Source organism: Mastacembelus armatus, chromosome 3, assembly GCF_900324485.2.
Source record: "Mastacembelus armatus chromosome 3, fMasArm1.2, whole genome shotgun sequence".
In the NCBI taxonomy this organism is placed as follows: Eukaryota; Metazoa; Chordata; class Actinopteri; order Synbranchiformes; family Mastacembelidae; genus Mastacembelus; species Mastacembelus armatus.
This window is the reverse complement of record NC_046635.1, coordinates 25,968,290-25,984,938: the sequence shown is the minus strand read 5'-3', so window position 1 is coordinate 25,984,938 and position 16,649 is coordinate 25,968,290. Positions and strand designations below refer to the sequence as shown.

At 41.9% G+C, this 16,649-nt stretch overlaps 1 protein-coding gene across 2 annotated transcripts in view; it reads right to left on the bottom strand.

Annotated features, from left to right (window-relative positions):
• tshz3b (teashirt zinc finger homeobox 3b) overlaps window positions 1-16,645 on the bottom strand; it is a 38,277-nt gene extending 21,632 nt beyond the window's left edge. The window contains exons 1-2 of one of the 2 annotated variants that reach the window (XM_026294106.2): window positions 16,145-16,645; window positions 15,253-15,714 (exon numbers count right to left, since the gene is read on the bottom strand). In XM_026294106.2, the coding sequence (XP_026149891.1) occupies window positions 15,253-15,292 (40 nt within the window). In that variant the 5' untranslated portion in view covers window positions 15,293-15,714; window positions 16,145-16,645. Of the gene's footprint in view, window positions 1-15,252; window positions 15,781-16,144 lie in introns of those variants that run through there. The other variant, XM_026294107.1, reaches the window with a different exon arrangement.
• Window positions 16,646-16,649: the final 4 nt, after the last annotated feature.

Sequence of the window (16,649 nt, the reverse complement as noted above, 5' to 3'; positions counted from 1 at the left end):
AATAGGTGTAAGTGGTGCACACTCTCCTTGTTCAAATGACACACATTGTGTTGCAGTCTTGTTTGCAAATACAAAAAATAACAGTAGTGGGGTAAGGGGAAAAAAAATGAGAGAAGTCCAAATTCTGTCCACAATCTCATCTCCCGCCCACATCATCATCAAAAAGGTGTGGAGGGAGGCCATTCCAAAACTGTTAAACAAACACTGCGGTGGAAGCATACTGACGCCTTCACGCTTTATCTGGCTACATCAGACATCAAACGTCTGTCACATCATATTCAACTCTTCTTCTCCCATTTGTCTACCTCCTGGTAAAACTTTCCAGAAAACTTAAATGCCAAAAATAAGCAATCTGAAACACTGATGGAGCAGGTGGTTATCACTCAGTCTGGTCTCTGCATATAGCTATGTAAGTGTGACTGGAGGTGACGGATGAATCCACACCAGTTTGAAGCACATTTTCATTCTCTCTGCCAGGCTGTTTTTTTTTTTTTTTTTAAATTATTTCACTCCTTTTTCCAGACCATCTCCTCCTAATTAATTAGAGCAGTGTCAATGCTGCACAGGAGTGCCTGTTTTATCAGCACTCATTCATTCAACTCCTTCACATCCCTCTGAGTGTTTGAGGGAGGGACATGGAAGTGTCCAACGCTACTAAAAGCTCCACAGTCATCAAATACAATATTTGTTAGAAACATAGAATCTCAAGGACACTAAAAGTATTTGAGGGTGATATGGCAAAAAAGCATCAAAAAGAGAGAGAGCTGTTTTCTTCTCTGCTTTTCTATCTTCCCCTCTCTCTCCTCTCACTCTCTTCCTGGGCAAACCCGGGACCAAGTACCAGCAAGGGTCATATCTTTTTAATTATCTTTCCCTCCTTTGATTAATTATTCGGCGTGACAACAACGCTTTGGTAATGCTTTTCACCTGCCGCTGCTGACTGACGGCCCCTCTGTCGAACTCAAAAGCAAACAGCTGCTGCCATGATCGCCTAGCAACCGGCCGGTGATGGATGAGTATGAGAGATGGATGGCCACAATAAATCACCACGTCTGCCTTGGCGCTATAGAAACCTGGGTAGAGTGAGAGAGATCAAGTCGAGGGAAGAGAAAGAGGGAGCATACCAAAAAAACCCAAAATGTAACATGTTATTGAAAATGGTTACATTCATGTAGAAAGAGTTTTGAAAAGGTGCCATATAGTAATGGTTCTGTCTTCCTTCATTTCCTGTCTTTACTTTTATATCCCAGTCTTGCTTTAGCTTATTTAATTTCACAAGAACTGCTCAAAAGATGAATCAGATAATCACTAAGGTGTCACTGTCAAAAACAATAAAATTATAGAAATCATAAAGAGCCCACTACATCTTGTCCAGAAGTGGTTGCAGTGTTGACAAAATTTCCATATCAAATAATGGTAGAGATAATCCACCTCTGATGGTACCAAAACTGTGATTATATGCACTGTAAAATTTAAATATCAAAAATCATATGTATTAGTAAGAGGGTGGCATGACAGTTAAGTGTTGCCTTGCAGGACTTTGGCCTTTCTGTGTGGATTTTGCATCATCTCCTCATGGCTGCCTGGGTTTCTCTGGGTACTGGGACACATATAGGATTGGTAGGTGAATGTGCGAGTGTTTGTCTCTGTCAACTCTGCAATAGACTGGTAATCTGCAAACATCCAAATAACATCATATCTTATGTTGTAAGTTTTAGATTTGTGTGATAATATCAAACTTACAGAGAAACTGAACAGGTATTTTCCTTCCCATTATACCTTTAATTTCATAAAACTTCCAGGTATTCCAAGTATTAAAGTGATCAAACTATTAACACTTTTCCCCTGTAACCCTGGCTGAATGTTCACTTGACTGCGCACATATTGAATACTGAAACACACAGCTCAACATGAGTTATTTACTACATGTACATACAGGATTGACCAGGAGTTTCTGTATTAACTGGGATCCACCCCCGTGGATGCAAAAGCCTAATGTTCACAATGATCAGTTCATCAGACCAGTGCACCATTTTGAATGTATAACCTGACAGGAAACAGGGTTCTATTTAAAATTGTAAAGCATGCTGCTCTATCATACTCGTAAGTAAGTCTCAAGTCTCTGGTCACAAGTCCAGGTCAAGTCTCAAATCTCACGGTTGTAATGAACAATAGTTGTTGCATGCTGTGCAAACTGCAAAGCTCTAGTAACAAGCTAACAGTAGATAGCCAATGTTGAGCTAAAACAAGTGTCGACTGACCTGTCCTGGTGCATTTCGAGGTGCCTGACAACATTAGATGTAGTTGTTCCAGTGTCTTTTATTTTTATATTGCACACCTGTTTGTATGTTTGGGCTTTGAATGAAGTCATAATAACCAAATTTGATAACATGTCGGGATATTTGACTGCAGTTTGCAATCAAATGGTTTGTGCTCACTACCAATAGATGCAGCTATACGACTTTGCTGTGTCTATTTGGCCACTCATTTAACAGAAGAAAATATTAGAGACTGTCAAAAATTTACATTAATGTGCTAAACAAAAGTAGATAAATATATATAAACATTATTCACAAGTCCCAAACATCAAGTCCGAGTTGAATCTCAAGTCTTTAGATGACGAGTCTCATGTTATATGTGCAACTTAAGTGCAATTCAAGCCTACAAGGCTGTGAGGTGATTTTGACATAGTTGATTGGCCAAAAAATGTGGAGTAAGAGAAAACTACACCAATTTTGCATTGCACTCCTATTACATTGTTGGGCTAACAATGGATAGTAAAAAGAAGTAGCAGTATCTATGCAGAAGACCCAGAAATACCATCTTTTTTATTCCATGTATTCCTTGTCGAAATCTGGCACCTACATTATCCATTAAGCTTTACGCAACTTTCTTCATATATACAATACTCCCCAAGATCTGTAAACAGACTTTGAATGTTTCTGAATATGGTTTGATATGATTCCTAATTGATCTGAATTTTATTATGTGTATGAATGTGCACTGCATTGAAAGGAGACATAGAATAGAGTTGTTAGCATTAATCGTTAGCTCCTTTGACCTTTCAGGGTTCTATTGAGACCTTTAATTTCTCTCTTTTGTGTTTTATTTGTGGCACAATTTCAGTCACTTCTTATTCTCCTTCCACTCCCGTTGTTGAGACCCTGACTGTGCCCTCTTCTTCTCACCCCATCCCTTCCCGTTCACCTGCCAAGTCCCCACACACACACACACACACACACACACACACACACACACACACACACACACACACACACACACACACACAGACACTTGTAGCTGTAGCTCAGGTTACAGCTCTGTAGCAATCCAGTCTAAATAATATAGCAGTGATGAATGGCAGGGCCAGATTCATATCCATCAACAGGCTCTTTTTTTAAGGAGCATCCATCTTCTATAAGGCCTCCCTTTGAATCAGGGAAAAGTGAAGAGAGAGAGACTGCACTGCCCAAACCCATGGGAAAGAATTGTGAGTCTGTGTGTGTGGGTGTGTTTCTGTGTGTGTGTGCGCCGGATAAGACATTGTGACTGATACACGCCTGCAAGCAACCCCCAAGATACATGAGCATAGGAGAGAGACATACAGTACACAGATTGTCATTGACACACAAACACAAATGTGAGCCTGCACACGCATCAAGGAGATTAATGGAAGTATGATTGACAATCTATACTTATTTATCATGTGAAATTGAGTGTAAAATATTATTTAAAGTTGTTATATCAATATCACATGCACACACTGCGTTTCTCCTGATCACCCATAGGGGATATAGAAAGAAGCTGGACCAAGACATTAGTGAACCTAGTCCATCTAATTTCTTTCTTCTCACACACTCACTCACTCATTCAACACTAATAATTCCCTTCTCTCTCTCTCTCTGTTTCTGTCTCTTCTCCTCTCTCTTCATCCCTCACTCCCTCCCTCCTTCCCTGAAGGACCTCAAAGGCAGAAAGAAGGACTGCCCTAAACATCAAAACACACATATGTGCACACACACACACACAAATGAGCACACATACATCGCTATGCACTCCCACACACACATGTGAGGCCCTGGCAAAGCCCTATTTGATAAATGACACATGTCATTGTGTCAGGAGAGAAGGGTGGGTCTGTGATGTATGGTGTGGGTGATGAGAGGGGGAAATCGACTGTTTGGCAGTGAGACGGCACTCGTCTACTCCCTGTTCTCCTCCTCTGCAAACCTCTGTAAGCATGCACCAAACATACATGCATCCGCATACACACTTTAACTCGCAGACACACCACATCAATGCAAGTGCACGCATATGTGTGCTTAAACCCTGACTAGATATTCTGTCTGGGTTAATGTGTTCAGGGCAAAGAAAAGGTCACCCTATTTTCCGTTTCAGTTTCTCATCTTTCATTTGCTCTCCCTTTCTTCTTGTGCCTTTTTTATCCTTTTTTTTTCAAGCCTTTAGCATTCCCTGGCTGAGTTACAGAGAGGAAGAGTTCATCGAGCAAAAGAAAAGAGGAAAAGGAGAGAAAAGCGACTGCTGGATGAGGGCAAGCAGCGAGGGGGGGGGGGGCACAACGATATCAATCACAGTCCCGTTTGGCAACAGAGATACTAGTATTTCAAATAAAACAGCCAAACCTAGACAAATAGCCTTAACATGGGGCTGTAACCTGAGCACCCCCAGCACCACCCTGAAACTTCTCATAAAGTGGAGAAACAGAGAGGCTTCTGCTTTGTATTTCTTTTTTTTCCCCCAATCTTCCTTGCTGACTATCTTTCTCCTGCCTCTTTTCTCTCTTTGTCGCTAGCAGGCGAGGTGGCTGACATCTGCAGAGTGCGTTTAAAGGGAAAAAATGTGTCAGAGGAGGGTGATGCACTCATTTGCACGCATGCACACACACACACACACACACACACACACACACACACACACACACACACACATAGCCCCCCCCCCCTTGCTCGGTTTCATTAGCTCACTGGCAGGGTGGCACTTCTCAAGCTCATTACTGAGGAAGGATTTATGGCGCGGCAGCCAGTGGCGGAGAAAAGGCATCTGTCAATAATTGCAGGGAGCAGCAACTCCCATCTCCACCAGCTTTGAAATCTCATTAGGTATGCAGTTATCAGGCATAAAGATCAAAAACATTACTCAGCTCAGACAGAAACCGACCAAGAAACATTAATTAGCAACAGGCCCTCGCAGTATAAAATAAAACAGCCTTCTTCCCCACTTCTCTCATCTCTCCCCTTTTTTTCCTCTCTTCTTTCAGCATGGTTGACTCTCTCTATCTCCCTCTCTTACCTGCCTTCATACGCTTAACCCTGACACACAATAGACAGAAACAGAGGTGAGTATGCTGCTTTACACACACACATTTCCTACCACACCCTTGTAAGTCCAGGCCACATGATAGGATGCATTTCCTGCTTAACTCATAAACCTTCAGAATACACACACACTAACATGCACGCACACACAGTTGCGGTGCTGTAGAGGGTGTGGATAACAACATCTGAAACTAATCAGAACATGAAACAAGACGGAAGAATACAAAGGCCAAAGGCATGTTAGAGTGTCTTTTGGCAGTGACGGAGTAGTGACCATTCAGCCATGGGTGTCTGTCTGTCTGTGTGTGTGTGTGTGTGTGTGTGTGTGTGTGTGTGTGTGTGTGAGAGAGAGAGAGAGAGAGAAGAGGAAGGCGCTGTCAGCTTGAGAAGGATGTCATCTCAGGCCCCTTTTTACCAGGGCCTCGGACGGGTCCTCACTGGCTCCCCTGCATTTCATCACAGCCACCGTCTCTCACACACACACACACACACACACACACACACACACACACACACACACACACATATGTACACACATACACTCACACACAAGAATGATGGCTGCCAGTCTCATCTAGGTGAAGCCAAAGCCTCTGTGGGAAAGCGATGCGACACCACCAATTGTGCAAGTATGCACACAAACACACTCATACACACGCTTTTCAGACACAAAAGCAACCCCTGCTGAGGGTAAGAAGAAACCCAGACCTGGAGCTAAGCCCAGATGACACTCAAAAGATGCACACACACACACACACACACACACACCTTTTCTTGACACTGTCTCATCCTCCTACTGGGCCTTTAGTTCCTTACATTTGATGAGCCCCTTTTGTATACACAAATTATTCAATCTCCTAAACATGATCAAAAGTATAACGGGCTAACTGGAAACAGAGCCTGTCTTGCTGGAACAAGATCTTACCACTGACTACAAAAAAATTGCTCTCAAAAGTTTCTCAACATTTCTTAAATGTTTAAAACCATAATTTGGACTCAGTATCTGATAAGTGTGTGGCCGCACCACAGTGCGAGTGCCCATTAGTGTTCGAGCAGGGCCGTGCCTGGTTAGTACTTGGATGGGAGACCAATTTAGAAGACCAGGGGCCGCTAGCCTCAGCTACTGAGGTTGCATAAGGAAGGGCATCTGGCGTAAAACTTGTGCCAAATCGATCATGTGGACAAATTGATCCGCTGTGGTGACCCCGAATGGGAGCAGTCAAAAGGAAAAAAAAAAAAAATCTGATGATGAGTGTGATCTGAGATGTATTTCATTGAGCCTGTGGCAAAAATGCACATCACCCCATAATACAGCAAATCTGGTCTGTAACCCACTGTAGGATCATTGCAGCAAATACACTTAAATTGGCCTTGTTTCAGTGCAGGAAGTGCGTGTGCATGTGTGTGTTGAGTTCTCACCCCACTCACTCTATTTCCTGTTTTAGCCGTTTCCCAGTGTGCATGGTGTGGGCCCGTCAGCAGATCAGACCTCACAGAGAGGGGCTGCTGCTTGGATTAGGACCAGTAACCTTTGATCTCGGTTATTATAGCTATGTCTGAAATCTATTATAACATGCATGGCAGTCATTCTGTATTTATACTGCCATATCTTATGTGCAGTAAGTCCACTGCACATTCACATATTTGCACTTGAGTTGGTCCAACGTTTTAATAGTATGCACTGAGCCAATATCCACTCTACAATGACCTATAATGCATGTATTTACAGAATTTTCAGCTAATGTGTGATAAAGCTAAAAATGTACAATAGTGTGACAAATAAAACCTTTGAATCTTTTGCTTGTAACCTTAATTGCAACCACTTTGTTCACAAGCATTTTAATAAACTTGCTCTGATTTCTTTCACACATTTCTGTGACATTGCTAAGAATACTAAAATAAATACATTACAAAGAAATGATCTAATATAAATCTTGTTTTTCTTATTCCTCTTCTGCTTCTTGTTATTAAAAAAAACTCATGGAGGAATAACTTACTAGAAAGCATTGTTTTTGTTGGTCATGACAGATTTTTTAACCTAATGAGATATATATATATAATTCCTATGATATTCTAGCCCACCCATTCTATGAGTTTTGCTTTAGCCCTGTCCACCCGTGCAGTCACAGTACTGATACCAGGCTGTATCTGTATTAAAATGTGACCTGCTGCCGCCATTTTGAGACGGTCACAAAATGTGGCACACTGGGCTGTCTAAAATGTAGCAAATGCGTAAAACTGAACACATGACATTGTTGTTTCATTTATACTGTGTCTAATTTTGTAGAATTTAAGTTCAGAACTTTTAAAACATGTTTAGTAGCATCAGTGTCAACTGACTCTTTCTTATAAGGATGTTTTTCACACTCAAATTTAGAATTTTGACTAGTTGCAAATAAATATTTGTTTTTCAAATCTCTCTTTGGCCTGGTGATGGGGGCAGGGAGACTAGAGCATCTGTAAAGGGCTTGAGGGTTTAATTCTTCATTTTACAACCTTCCTTAAATATATATTTAGTTGCATGTGATGATTATTCAGAATACTCTACCTTTGTATGTATGTGTGCTGTTTTTCTGCAGCCTCTCTTGCACTCTTTGCACACACCCCTCCACAGGCATAGTCTACTATTTTCTCACAAAATAATATTTGGGGAGAAAGGGGAGAACAGGGAGGAGATGGAAAGAGGAGAGAGGAAGAATTGTGAGGGGTGGGGGGAATCAGGAGAGGATGCAGCCTTGTGAGCCAATTTAAGAAATAACTGCTGATGCATCAGCTATTGACTGTTTGAGCGCTCGTGATAACGCTCAAGGCGAAACTGGGAGCAAAATGACAGCATCAACTGCCTGCAATAAAGTGCAGTGTGCCAGACCAAGGGAGCTCTAATTGACAGCTGTCAACCTAATGGGAGCCATGACGGAAGATTCTGGGAGAGGGAGAAAAAGAAACACTGTTTATAAACCATCAGCCACTTATCCTCAAGGAAGGGAAGGGGGTGAGGGAATTCTAGCTCCCTTCTCTTTATCCCCCTACCTCTCTCTCTCTCTCTCTCTCTCTCTATGATTGTCGTTTGTCTCCTTGCTTGCTATTTCATTCCCTCCTACTTTCTCTTGCCTATGCACATAAACTTTTTTAACCATCTTATTCCCTTTGTGTCTTTCCCTATGATAGAATATTTAACTATGCAACAATTCTCCCACTTTATATCTCCTCTATCTCTCTCTCTGCCTCTCGGTTCATTGTGACAGAGCGTAGTGGGGCAGGAGCACTGAGAAAAGCAGAGGAAGGCCATAACTAATCACAGTGTCAGTTAGCTGCCTGGGAAAGACTCACTCTGCACAAAGTAATGCAGGGAACAGGACTGAGACTAGGGCACAGACACTGACTGGAACAGAAAGTGTTTTCAGCTTAGCTTACATGCAAAAGTTAGGAAACATGGTAAGATTTAGTCAGAGGCAGCCTAGTGAGGACAGGCTGGGGAGGCACACATGATCTTTTAGGTTTAAACTGTAGCTCGGTTACAGCTCAGGTGGTGGAGCCAGCAAATCACACCCACGCTCAATGTCATAAAAGCTTTCTTCCAAACCCTTAAGCCCATAATAGGAACAATGCATTGGACGACTCCTCGTCATAGGTTGCATGTCTATAATCAGCAATGAGATTGAAAGAAGAGTTACTTTAGAATAAAATCCAGAGACAGAGATCAATTTGCATTGTAGAATTCAGATTTTTACTTTAACTGACACAACCTTATAGAGTGATCTTACAGCTCAGGTTGGGAATCAGTGGAATAAAACAAAACAATTTATTTTATAAAGTATCACTTTTGTGGATGAAAGCCAGGACAAGCTGTCATGAGACAAACAAAAACAGGTAAAATAGGTAATTAAGGTAAATACAAATTTAAAAATATATATGAAAATCTGACCAAAAATTTTAACAACAAATAATCATACTTAAAAAATACTTCAGATGAAAATTGTGACAGTGATGAAAGGTGGATTGCAACCTTGTTTTTGTCATTTTACCTTTTTTGTCATTTTACCTAATTCTGCACCAACATTAAATCATCATTGTCTGTCCAAGCATCAGCCCTTTCAGAATGTGACAACAATATCAAACATATATTTTTATAACTGCATTCTGGAAATATCTGAGGATGAGTCTGTAATTTGAGCAAGTTATTGCAGTAAATGACAATAAAAACAACTTGTAATCAAAAAACAATTTTATCTGAGGAGAAAAGTTTAAAATAAAGAGAATACGGTTTTGGCAAGTTTCCATAGTCTTAACTCCAAAGAAGCTCTGTCTTTTATAAATGTTTATGACAGCAAATCTATCCCACTTTCTATTCCATAAATGGAAAAAACACATATTCATTCAGTTACCTCAGTAGATACTGTTAGGTTTTAGGGAAGCATATACTTGTATTACTCTTAATTTGAGAACTCCCCTCATTTTTATTTTCCCTTGCTCTGATCTCTCAGCACAAGCGCTAGTTCCATCTAAGGATGATCAGACAAATGATCAATGCATTTCAGAAAGAATTAATATATTTTAGTTGACGTCAGGTGGGAAGCAGTTGGAGCATAAGCATTAAAAGACCGCCACCTTTCAGATTAATGGAGTGCAGATGGAAAACTCTGGCACGCTGCTTTTCAAATCTGTCCACTTCATTAGAAATTAGACTGGATGACTTTCACTTCAAGGATGAGTAAGCTCTGATTTTCATATTTCAGTGGGGAACTTGAGTAATTTTTCTACCAGGTCTTATAGGGCATTTTCAGGTGAGCAGATTTGAAATGTTGAAAAGGGATGCTCGAAGACAAAAGAAAAGTTTTTAAAGTTTTGGGATTTAAAAATATGTACTGAATAGGTTGATGTATGTTATCCAAAAGTCAAAATTAAAGCAAAAACTAATAAAACCTGTTTATTGCTACTAAACTAAGCTCAGCTAAACTAACAAATATATAAAATTACTTGAAAAAGGTAATTGTACAAATAATAGTATTTTACTTTTCCCTGACTGTTAATCAGTAATAATATTATTAGGATCTTTTAAAAAGATTAGTTAGCTCCATTATATTGATCTGTTTAATCAGATCTTATTGCCATCCCATTGTGACCCTGAAATCCTCTTAAAAATATGTGCTGTTCATAACCAAACAATGTGTATGTGTGAGTGTACCCACACCCTGCTGTTACTTTGTGAGTGTGTGTAAGTATATTTAAATGGGCCACTGCATCTCGACTTAGATCCACTGCGAATGCAACGTTAACACACATCAAGCATGATTAATCTCTTGCTCTCATCTACAATCAATCACACACATGCTTGCAGATGTACACACACACACACTCACACGCACAGTGGCAGAGAAATCACAGAAATCAGCTGCTTTTCCTCCATGGCTGCCATTTATCTCTGTTGGACAGAACTAGATCTGTCTTGATGTTAATATTTACATAAATCATGCTTAGCCTCTTTGGACACCATGCTGATGAAAGGTGTTTCTGAAAAATCAACTCAGGTGAAGAATCCTCCTACTCTTAGAAAGTGTCATTGAGTAGCTAATAATGACCAGTGTCATCAATCAGCAGTGGGCTCACAGGACAATGTACCTTCCCTCACATGATTCTATGTTAACACCATGCAGCTCCTGCTTACTGCTAAATATCCTTCATTCTGCATAGGCCTGTTGTTCCACATGTGAGGATATAAGTAATGTAAACTTTGGAACTGTTAAAAAAAAAAAAAGGTACAGGTAAAACAATACTGACTCTTTGATTTTCAAGCTTCCTGTCCTACAACAATAGTTGTTTAGTGTAGCCTGGCTTTGAAGCCAATGGACAAAAGAGTGCTGCTCGCCTACGTTTTGTCCTGTCTGATGCAGGGGCTCTAAAAAAATAAATACCCTTGCTCAGAAAGTAGTGTGTGTGTGTGTGTGTGTGTGTGTGTATGTGTGTGTGTCTCTGTGTGTGCACTTGAATACGCCAGGATGACTTTCATACCCCCGTGTATCAAACATACACATGCAAAACGCAGCACCACTCGTACCATGCAACCACTGTCCAAAGTCTCACCTGTGCTAGAATGAAAGGGGGAGGGTGTGGAGGACGGGGGCAAATGAAGATGGTGTAAGATCAAGTTGATTACATCCAACTATGCCACAGACCTAATTGGTGAGCGTGACAGTGTGCGGAGCTTGTCATCTCCAATCATTAGGCCTGTCAGAGATCCATCAGATGCTCGGCTAATTAGGAGAAAGCTAATGAAGCTGGCAAAACAACTCCTCTTTTTAGATGGCTGAGTGCGCTCCGTCACTGGGGTGGTGGTGGGGTGGGGGAGGCAAGGAGGTTTGTTGGAAAAGAAAGAGGAAGAATGTGTGAGCACAGGAAAGATCGAGATAGATTTAGGCTTCTGTTAATTTTAAAAGAAATGGATTATGCTTTGGTTGCACACAAGCAGAATCCTGTCGAAGAGTTTGGAAAGGATGACTGCAACATCATGTTCACTTGAATTTACATACAGTCTGCTTTCTTAATAACCAATTAAACATACATGAAATTACATTAATTAGAGACATGTATCAATAAACACTCTGACCTTTAACTAAATGTACAGTTCTTTCTCATTTTAACAAATTTGATGGTTGAATGAGTCACTGCAGCTCAGTATGGTATACCTGCTGCCCTCAACCACAAACCTTCCATGAATGCTTCCTTTTCTGGGTGCAGGATAGAGAGACTGAATCAGAGAGAGGAAGAAATTAGAGGAAAAAAGGAAAGAAAGGAAAAGAATTTTACGGCGAAATTAAAAACAACTCTCCCCAAGTTCCTAATCAAGGCCTATCATTTGCCATCCTCCCATAACTCATGCCATCACTCCGGCACAATCAATTTGTCATCACTCTTTGTATGCCATGCAGTTCTCCTCAACCTTAAAACTTGCAGCTGTGAGCGGGGAAGGGAGGGAAGGATGAGGTGATGGAGGAAAAAGGAATGAAGGGTAAAAATTAGGAAGTTGGCAATAGTTTAAAATGAAACTTCTCCTTCCCCTGCCTCGTGTTTGTTCTCGTCCGCTCATCAAAGAAATAAATGCATCATTTTCTCTCTCGCTCTCACTGCCGGCACACTCACTCGCTCATTCCAGCTGAATAAAGAGGCTTTCAGTCATTCCAGTATGCATCTATCTATCCATCCATCCACCCATCTATCTGTCTATTCACCCGTTCCTTAGCCCCCACCCATTGTGTCCATTAGGGCTAAAACATTTTGATCAAGTAAAGCCCTGGGCTGAGAATACATAAGACTCTCTTGCTCTCTCTCTCTCACGCTCTCTCTCACTCTCTCTCTGCCAGCCTCCTGATTGACCATTAGGGCCATTGATGAATGCGGCTGTCAGAGGGCAGACAATTAAATCAAATATGAAACAAAGTCTCTCTGACGGGGCCTTCTGATGGAGCAAACCAGTCTTCCGCCTCACTATTAAGCTAATAGATACATTTCTCATACCACTGTCTGTGTGTGTGTGTGTGTGTGTGTGTGTGTGTGTGTGTGTGTGTGTGTGTGTGTGTGTGTGTGAGAAAAGTATTGCGTTCTTGTTTATATGTATTACAAAGTCATTGCAGCATGTCTTGTGTGCATGCACCACTGCACACACATAATTATGTGTGTGTGTGTGTGTGTGTGTATAGGTATGGGCTGTGGGCAAGTTTGGGAACAGCACTTGCTTAAAAGGTAAAGTTGAAAATGCGGGTCTGCTGAGGTACCATGGCTTAAAAATGTTACAGGTCATCAGTCATTCGCTATAATAACCGTTAATGGTAATTAGTGTTTCAGTATCACATTCCAAACAGACAAAAGCTACAAAAAACTAAGCATTTTAAAATTTGTTTAACTGACTCAAATACACAAATTTTGAAAATGATCACAAATGATTAGTCTTGTTAATGATCTGGTGAGAACACTAAAAATCTCCCAGTACTTTAATAGGAAGTGTAAAATAAAAAATTAGACAAGTTTGTCATCCACATCAAAGCTGTGGCGAAGGAGTGAAAAAGTAGGAAATCTCAGCTCATAAAAGGAGGGAAATAGACACAGCAATGCAGTTAAATGGTGGCGTTAATGACAAGAAGTTTGTGAGGCCCAACATGATATCAGCAGACCCTGGTTTCTGCTACCCGAGCAAGCCAGTGAGGGAGGGAGGGAAGGCAGGAGGGAGGGGTGATTTATTGACACTTATCAGGAATGAACAGATCAAAGGCTCGGCCAGATGACAGGTGATCAATCAGGCGTCAAATCAAAGATTGCAATTGTCCATTAAAGCTCTCTTCCAGTATGCACTCCTTCCCCCAGCTGTGAAATAATCTTTACAATAGAAGAAAAGTCTTTCCCAGAAACTAAAGGGAAGGAGACAAAGAAAACACATTGAACCATGACGAAAGACAAGAAAGGTAAATCTCCAAGAATTGTTAAGAGGTGCTGCTATATTGAAGACTTAAAGAAACAGAAGCTGTCGACTGAGAACAAACTGTAAGAATACATTTATGTGAATATTGAAGAAATATAATGATATGATAGGGCAAAAAATATACAAAACAACTAAAAGTCAACGCTGTGTATTAAAACACATTATGAAACCCTGTGCACCATATCACAGGGACAAAATCATGTAATACTATGACTGGTAGGCCATGAAAACATTCCAGATATTTGAGTAACATCTCTCTGATAAGAGAAAGGAAAATAGACATACACTGACCATATAAGACAAATGTGGATAAATGAGTTATCTTTCTATAATATTTTGGGATATTTTAGGGTTAATCAGCATCAAACGCCTCCATGACAATGAACTGACCCGAGGGCTCCAACAAACCCCTCCAGTATAGATTCTTAACTCCACAGTCAATATCTACAAGCAGGGGCGAAGAAGCAGGAGGATGAGAAAGAGGAGGTGTTAAAGAGGAAAAAGAGGCAGGGAGATCCATAAATGATCAAGTTCTCAGAGACAAGGACGGAAAAATGAACAGCGCAAATAGAAATTAACTCATTGAAAACTTGCACACTGGCATCCTGTTGTAGGAGCGTGCACTGGTACGTGGAGGCTGACCTATGACCTGAGGCAGTGGGATGACCACTCTAACTACATGCTCACACCTGTAAACGTCTTAATCTTTGGAAGAAACAGGAATAATCTACATTTATTTGCACTTTCAACATTGATTTCTTTTTTGTATAAAAACTGCCCATCACAGTTTCCCACAGGCTCAGATGATGATGTCGTCAAACGTCTTGTTTTGCACAAGTAGCAATTCCAAACGAGACAGACTGAATTTCAACAGAGAGAAATGCAGGGAATAAAGTTCCTTACAGCTGCATTTCCCCTAAAAAGTGACTTAAATGGTTCATTATCAAAAGGGAAAAGTAGATTTTCTGTTTGTGAATAAACTGACTAATCATTTCAGATCTACCACAGACCACAAAAAGAATGGCTCTTATGGTGTTTACTAATGGACTTGAACTTGGAGAATGTGGAGTCTAAAAAATATCTGAAGTTGTTACAGCAGAGGTTAGTGGCTGATGTTGCACAGCAGCTGATTAAAATAGAAGAAAATCTAAGAGGAACTCTAGGATGTGGATGTGTATGTGTAGCATGAGAGGGCAAAAGTTATACCGAGAGCACTGTAGCTGTGAAAAGTACACACAGAGCGCTAGATTGTTATTTCCTCGTTACTTTACACCACACAACAAAAGATGCTGCAGTTATATAAATATTACGGTGAGGGTGAGACCAATATCAATGAAAAGTAGCCGAATGGGGGAGGCGGGCAGGAGGGAGGGGGGCACAAACAGAGCGAGGGGAGAGAGAGAGACGGAGAGAGGTAAATGTATGTAAACCAATGCCAGTGCGTACCTGCGGCGCGCCGAGGCGCTTGCTGCTTCCTCCGCGGCATGTCGGCTTCGGGGGCCCGGCAGGGAGTTTTCTGGCCCCGATGATCCGAGGCTGCCTGGGGGATCCGCGGAGCTTTGATACACAGTTTTCCCCCCTGGGTGCGCTCTCAGGGCTCCCACATAGATCGGAGAGGGTGTGTGAAAGTAGCGGAGGGCGTGCAGTTTTCGAACACAAAAAGAAATCTGATGTGAAGCGGCCGGAGATGCGAAGATAATTTAAAAGGCGAAGGGGAGAAACCAGCTTGACTCCCCGCTTGGCTCCTCTCTCCGTCGGTCGCTCACTCACCCGCTCCGAGTTGGATGGACGCGGTGGGAGCAGGAACAGACGGAGCTCCGCGGTAGAAAAACAGAGAAGGGAGGTAAAAAGCGGATTATGCCTCCGTGTGGTCCTCTTTACTTGGCGTCGGAGACTGCAACAGGCAAGCTTGAAGGGATAAAACCAAATGATCGCGTCAGTCAAAAGTCCGCAAACAAGGGGACAACACATCAAGAGCTGACACAACTGAAGCCCTGCGCCTCCTCTACGGTTCAACCTCTCCACCGCTGATAGGCGTCACGTAGCTCCCTGTCTCTCTCTCCCTCCCTCTCTCTATCTCCCTCTCCCTTTGCCTCTCTCACCCTTCTCACTCTTTCTGTCATTCACTGCCTTATTCTAGCCCCGTTTATTCTCAGCCAGCCGGCCATTCAGAAGCTTTAGGTTATGGTTGGAAATCTGCGTAATATCAGTCATAGTGCATATTGAAAGAGGAGCAGACATGCAGGCACATGGTAGCCTAACAAAAACACACATATACAGTGTAATTCACAAGCACACACAGACTGACAGCGTGATCTGAACGGAAATGCATACTTACTTTCCGGGCTGATCCTCCGCAGCGCAATCCATGAGGTTCTCTCTTTTCCCCTCCCGATAATCACGCACAATTCAAAGCCAAGAGGTGGACCAGATGCAACGTGCCTGAAACCATCTTATAAAAATCCATTCGCCTGTGGCAAGTCCTGTCGGTGGTGAGCAAAAAAGCCACATGCAGCTTTTTCAGTTTGTTAATTCTCGGGACCGACAGTAGAGGAGAAAAGAGGAGGAGGTGACGCCGGGACTGGTCGCCCACACGCTGCCCTGCGCGGCTACGTTATTTTGTCCGAGAGCGCTTTGAAAAATCCGCTGAGGGCAAGTCACTCAGTCAGTATGTATGCGTATGCACATGTGCGCGTGCACGTGTGGACGCGTGGTAGTGCAACTGCGTGTGTGTCTGTGTGTGCGTGAATCGATGAAATACGTGCTTGATTGGGTCTCCCTTGTTGTAATAATGTACATGAGGAGGAGGAGGAGGAGGAGGGGACGGGCTCAGGCTGCTCCCA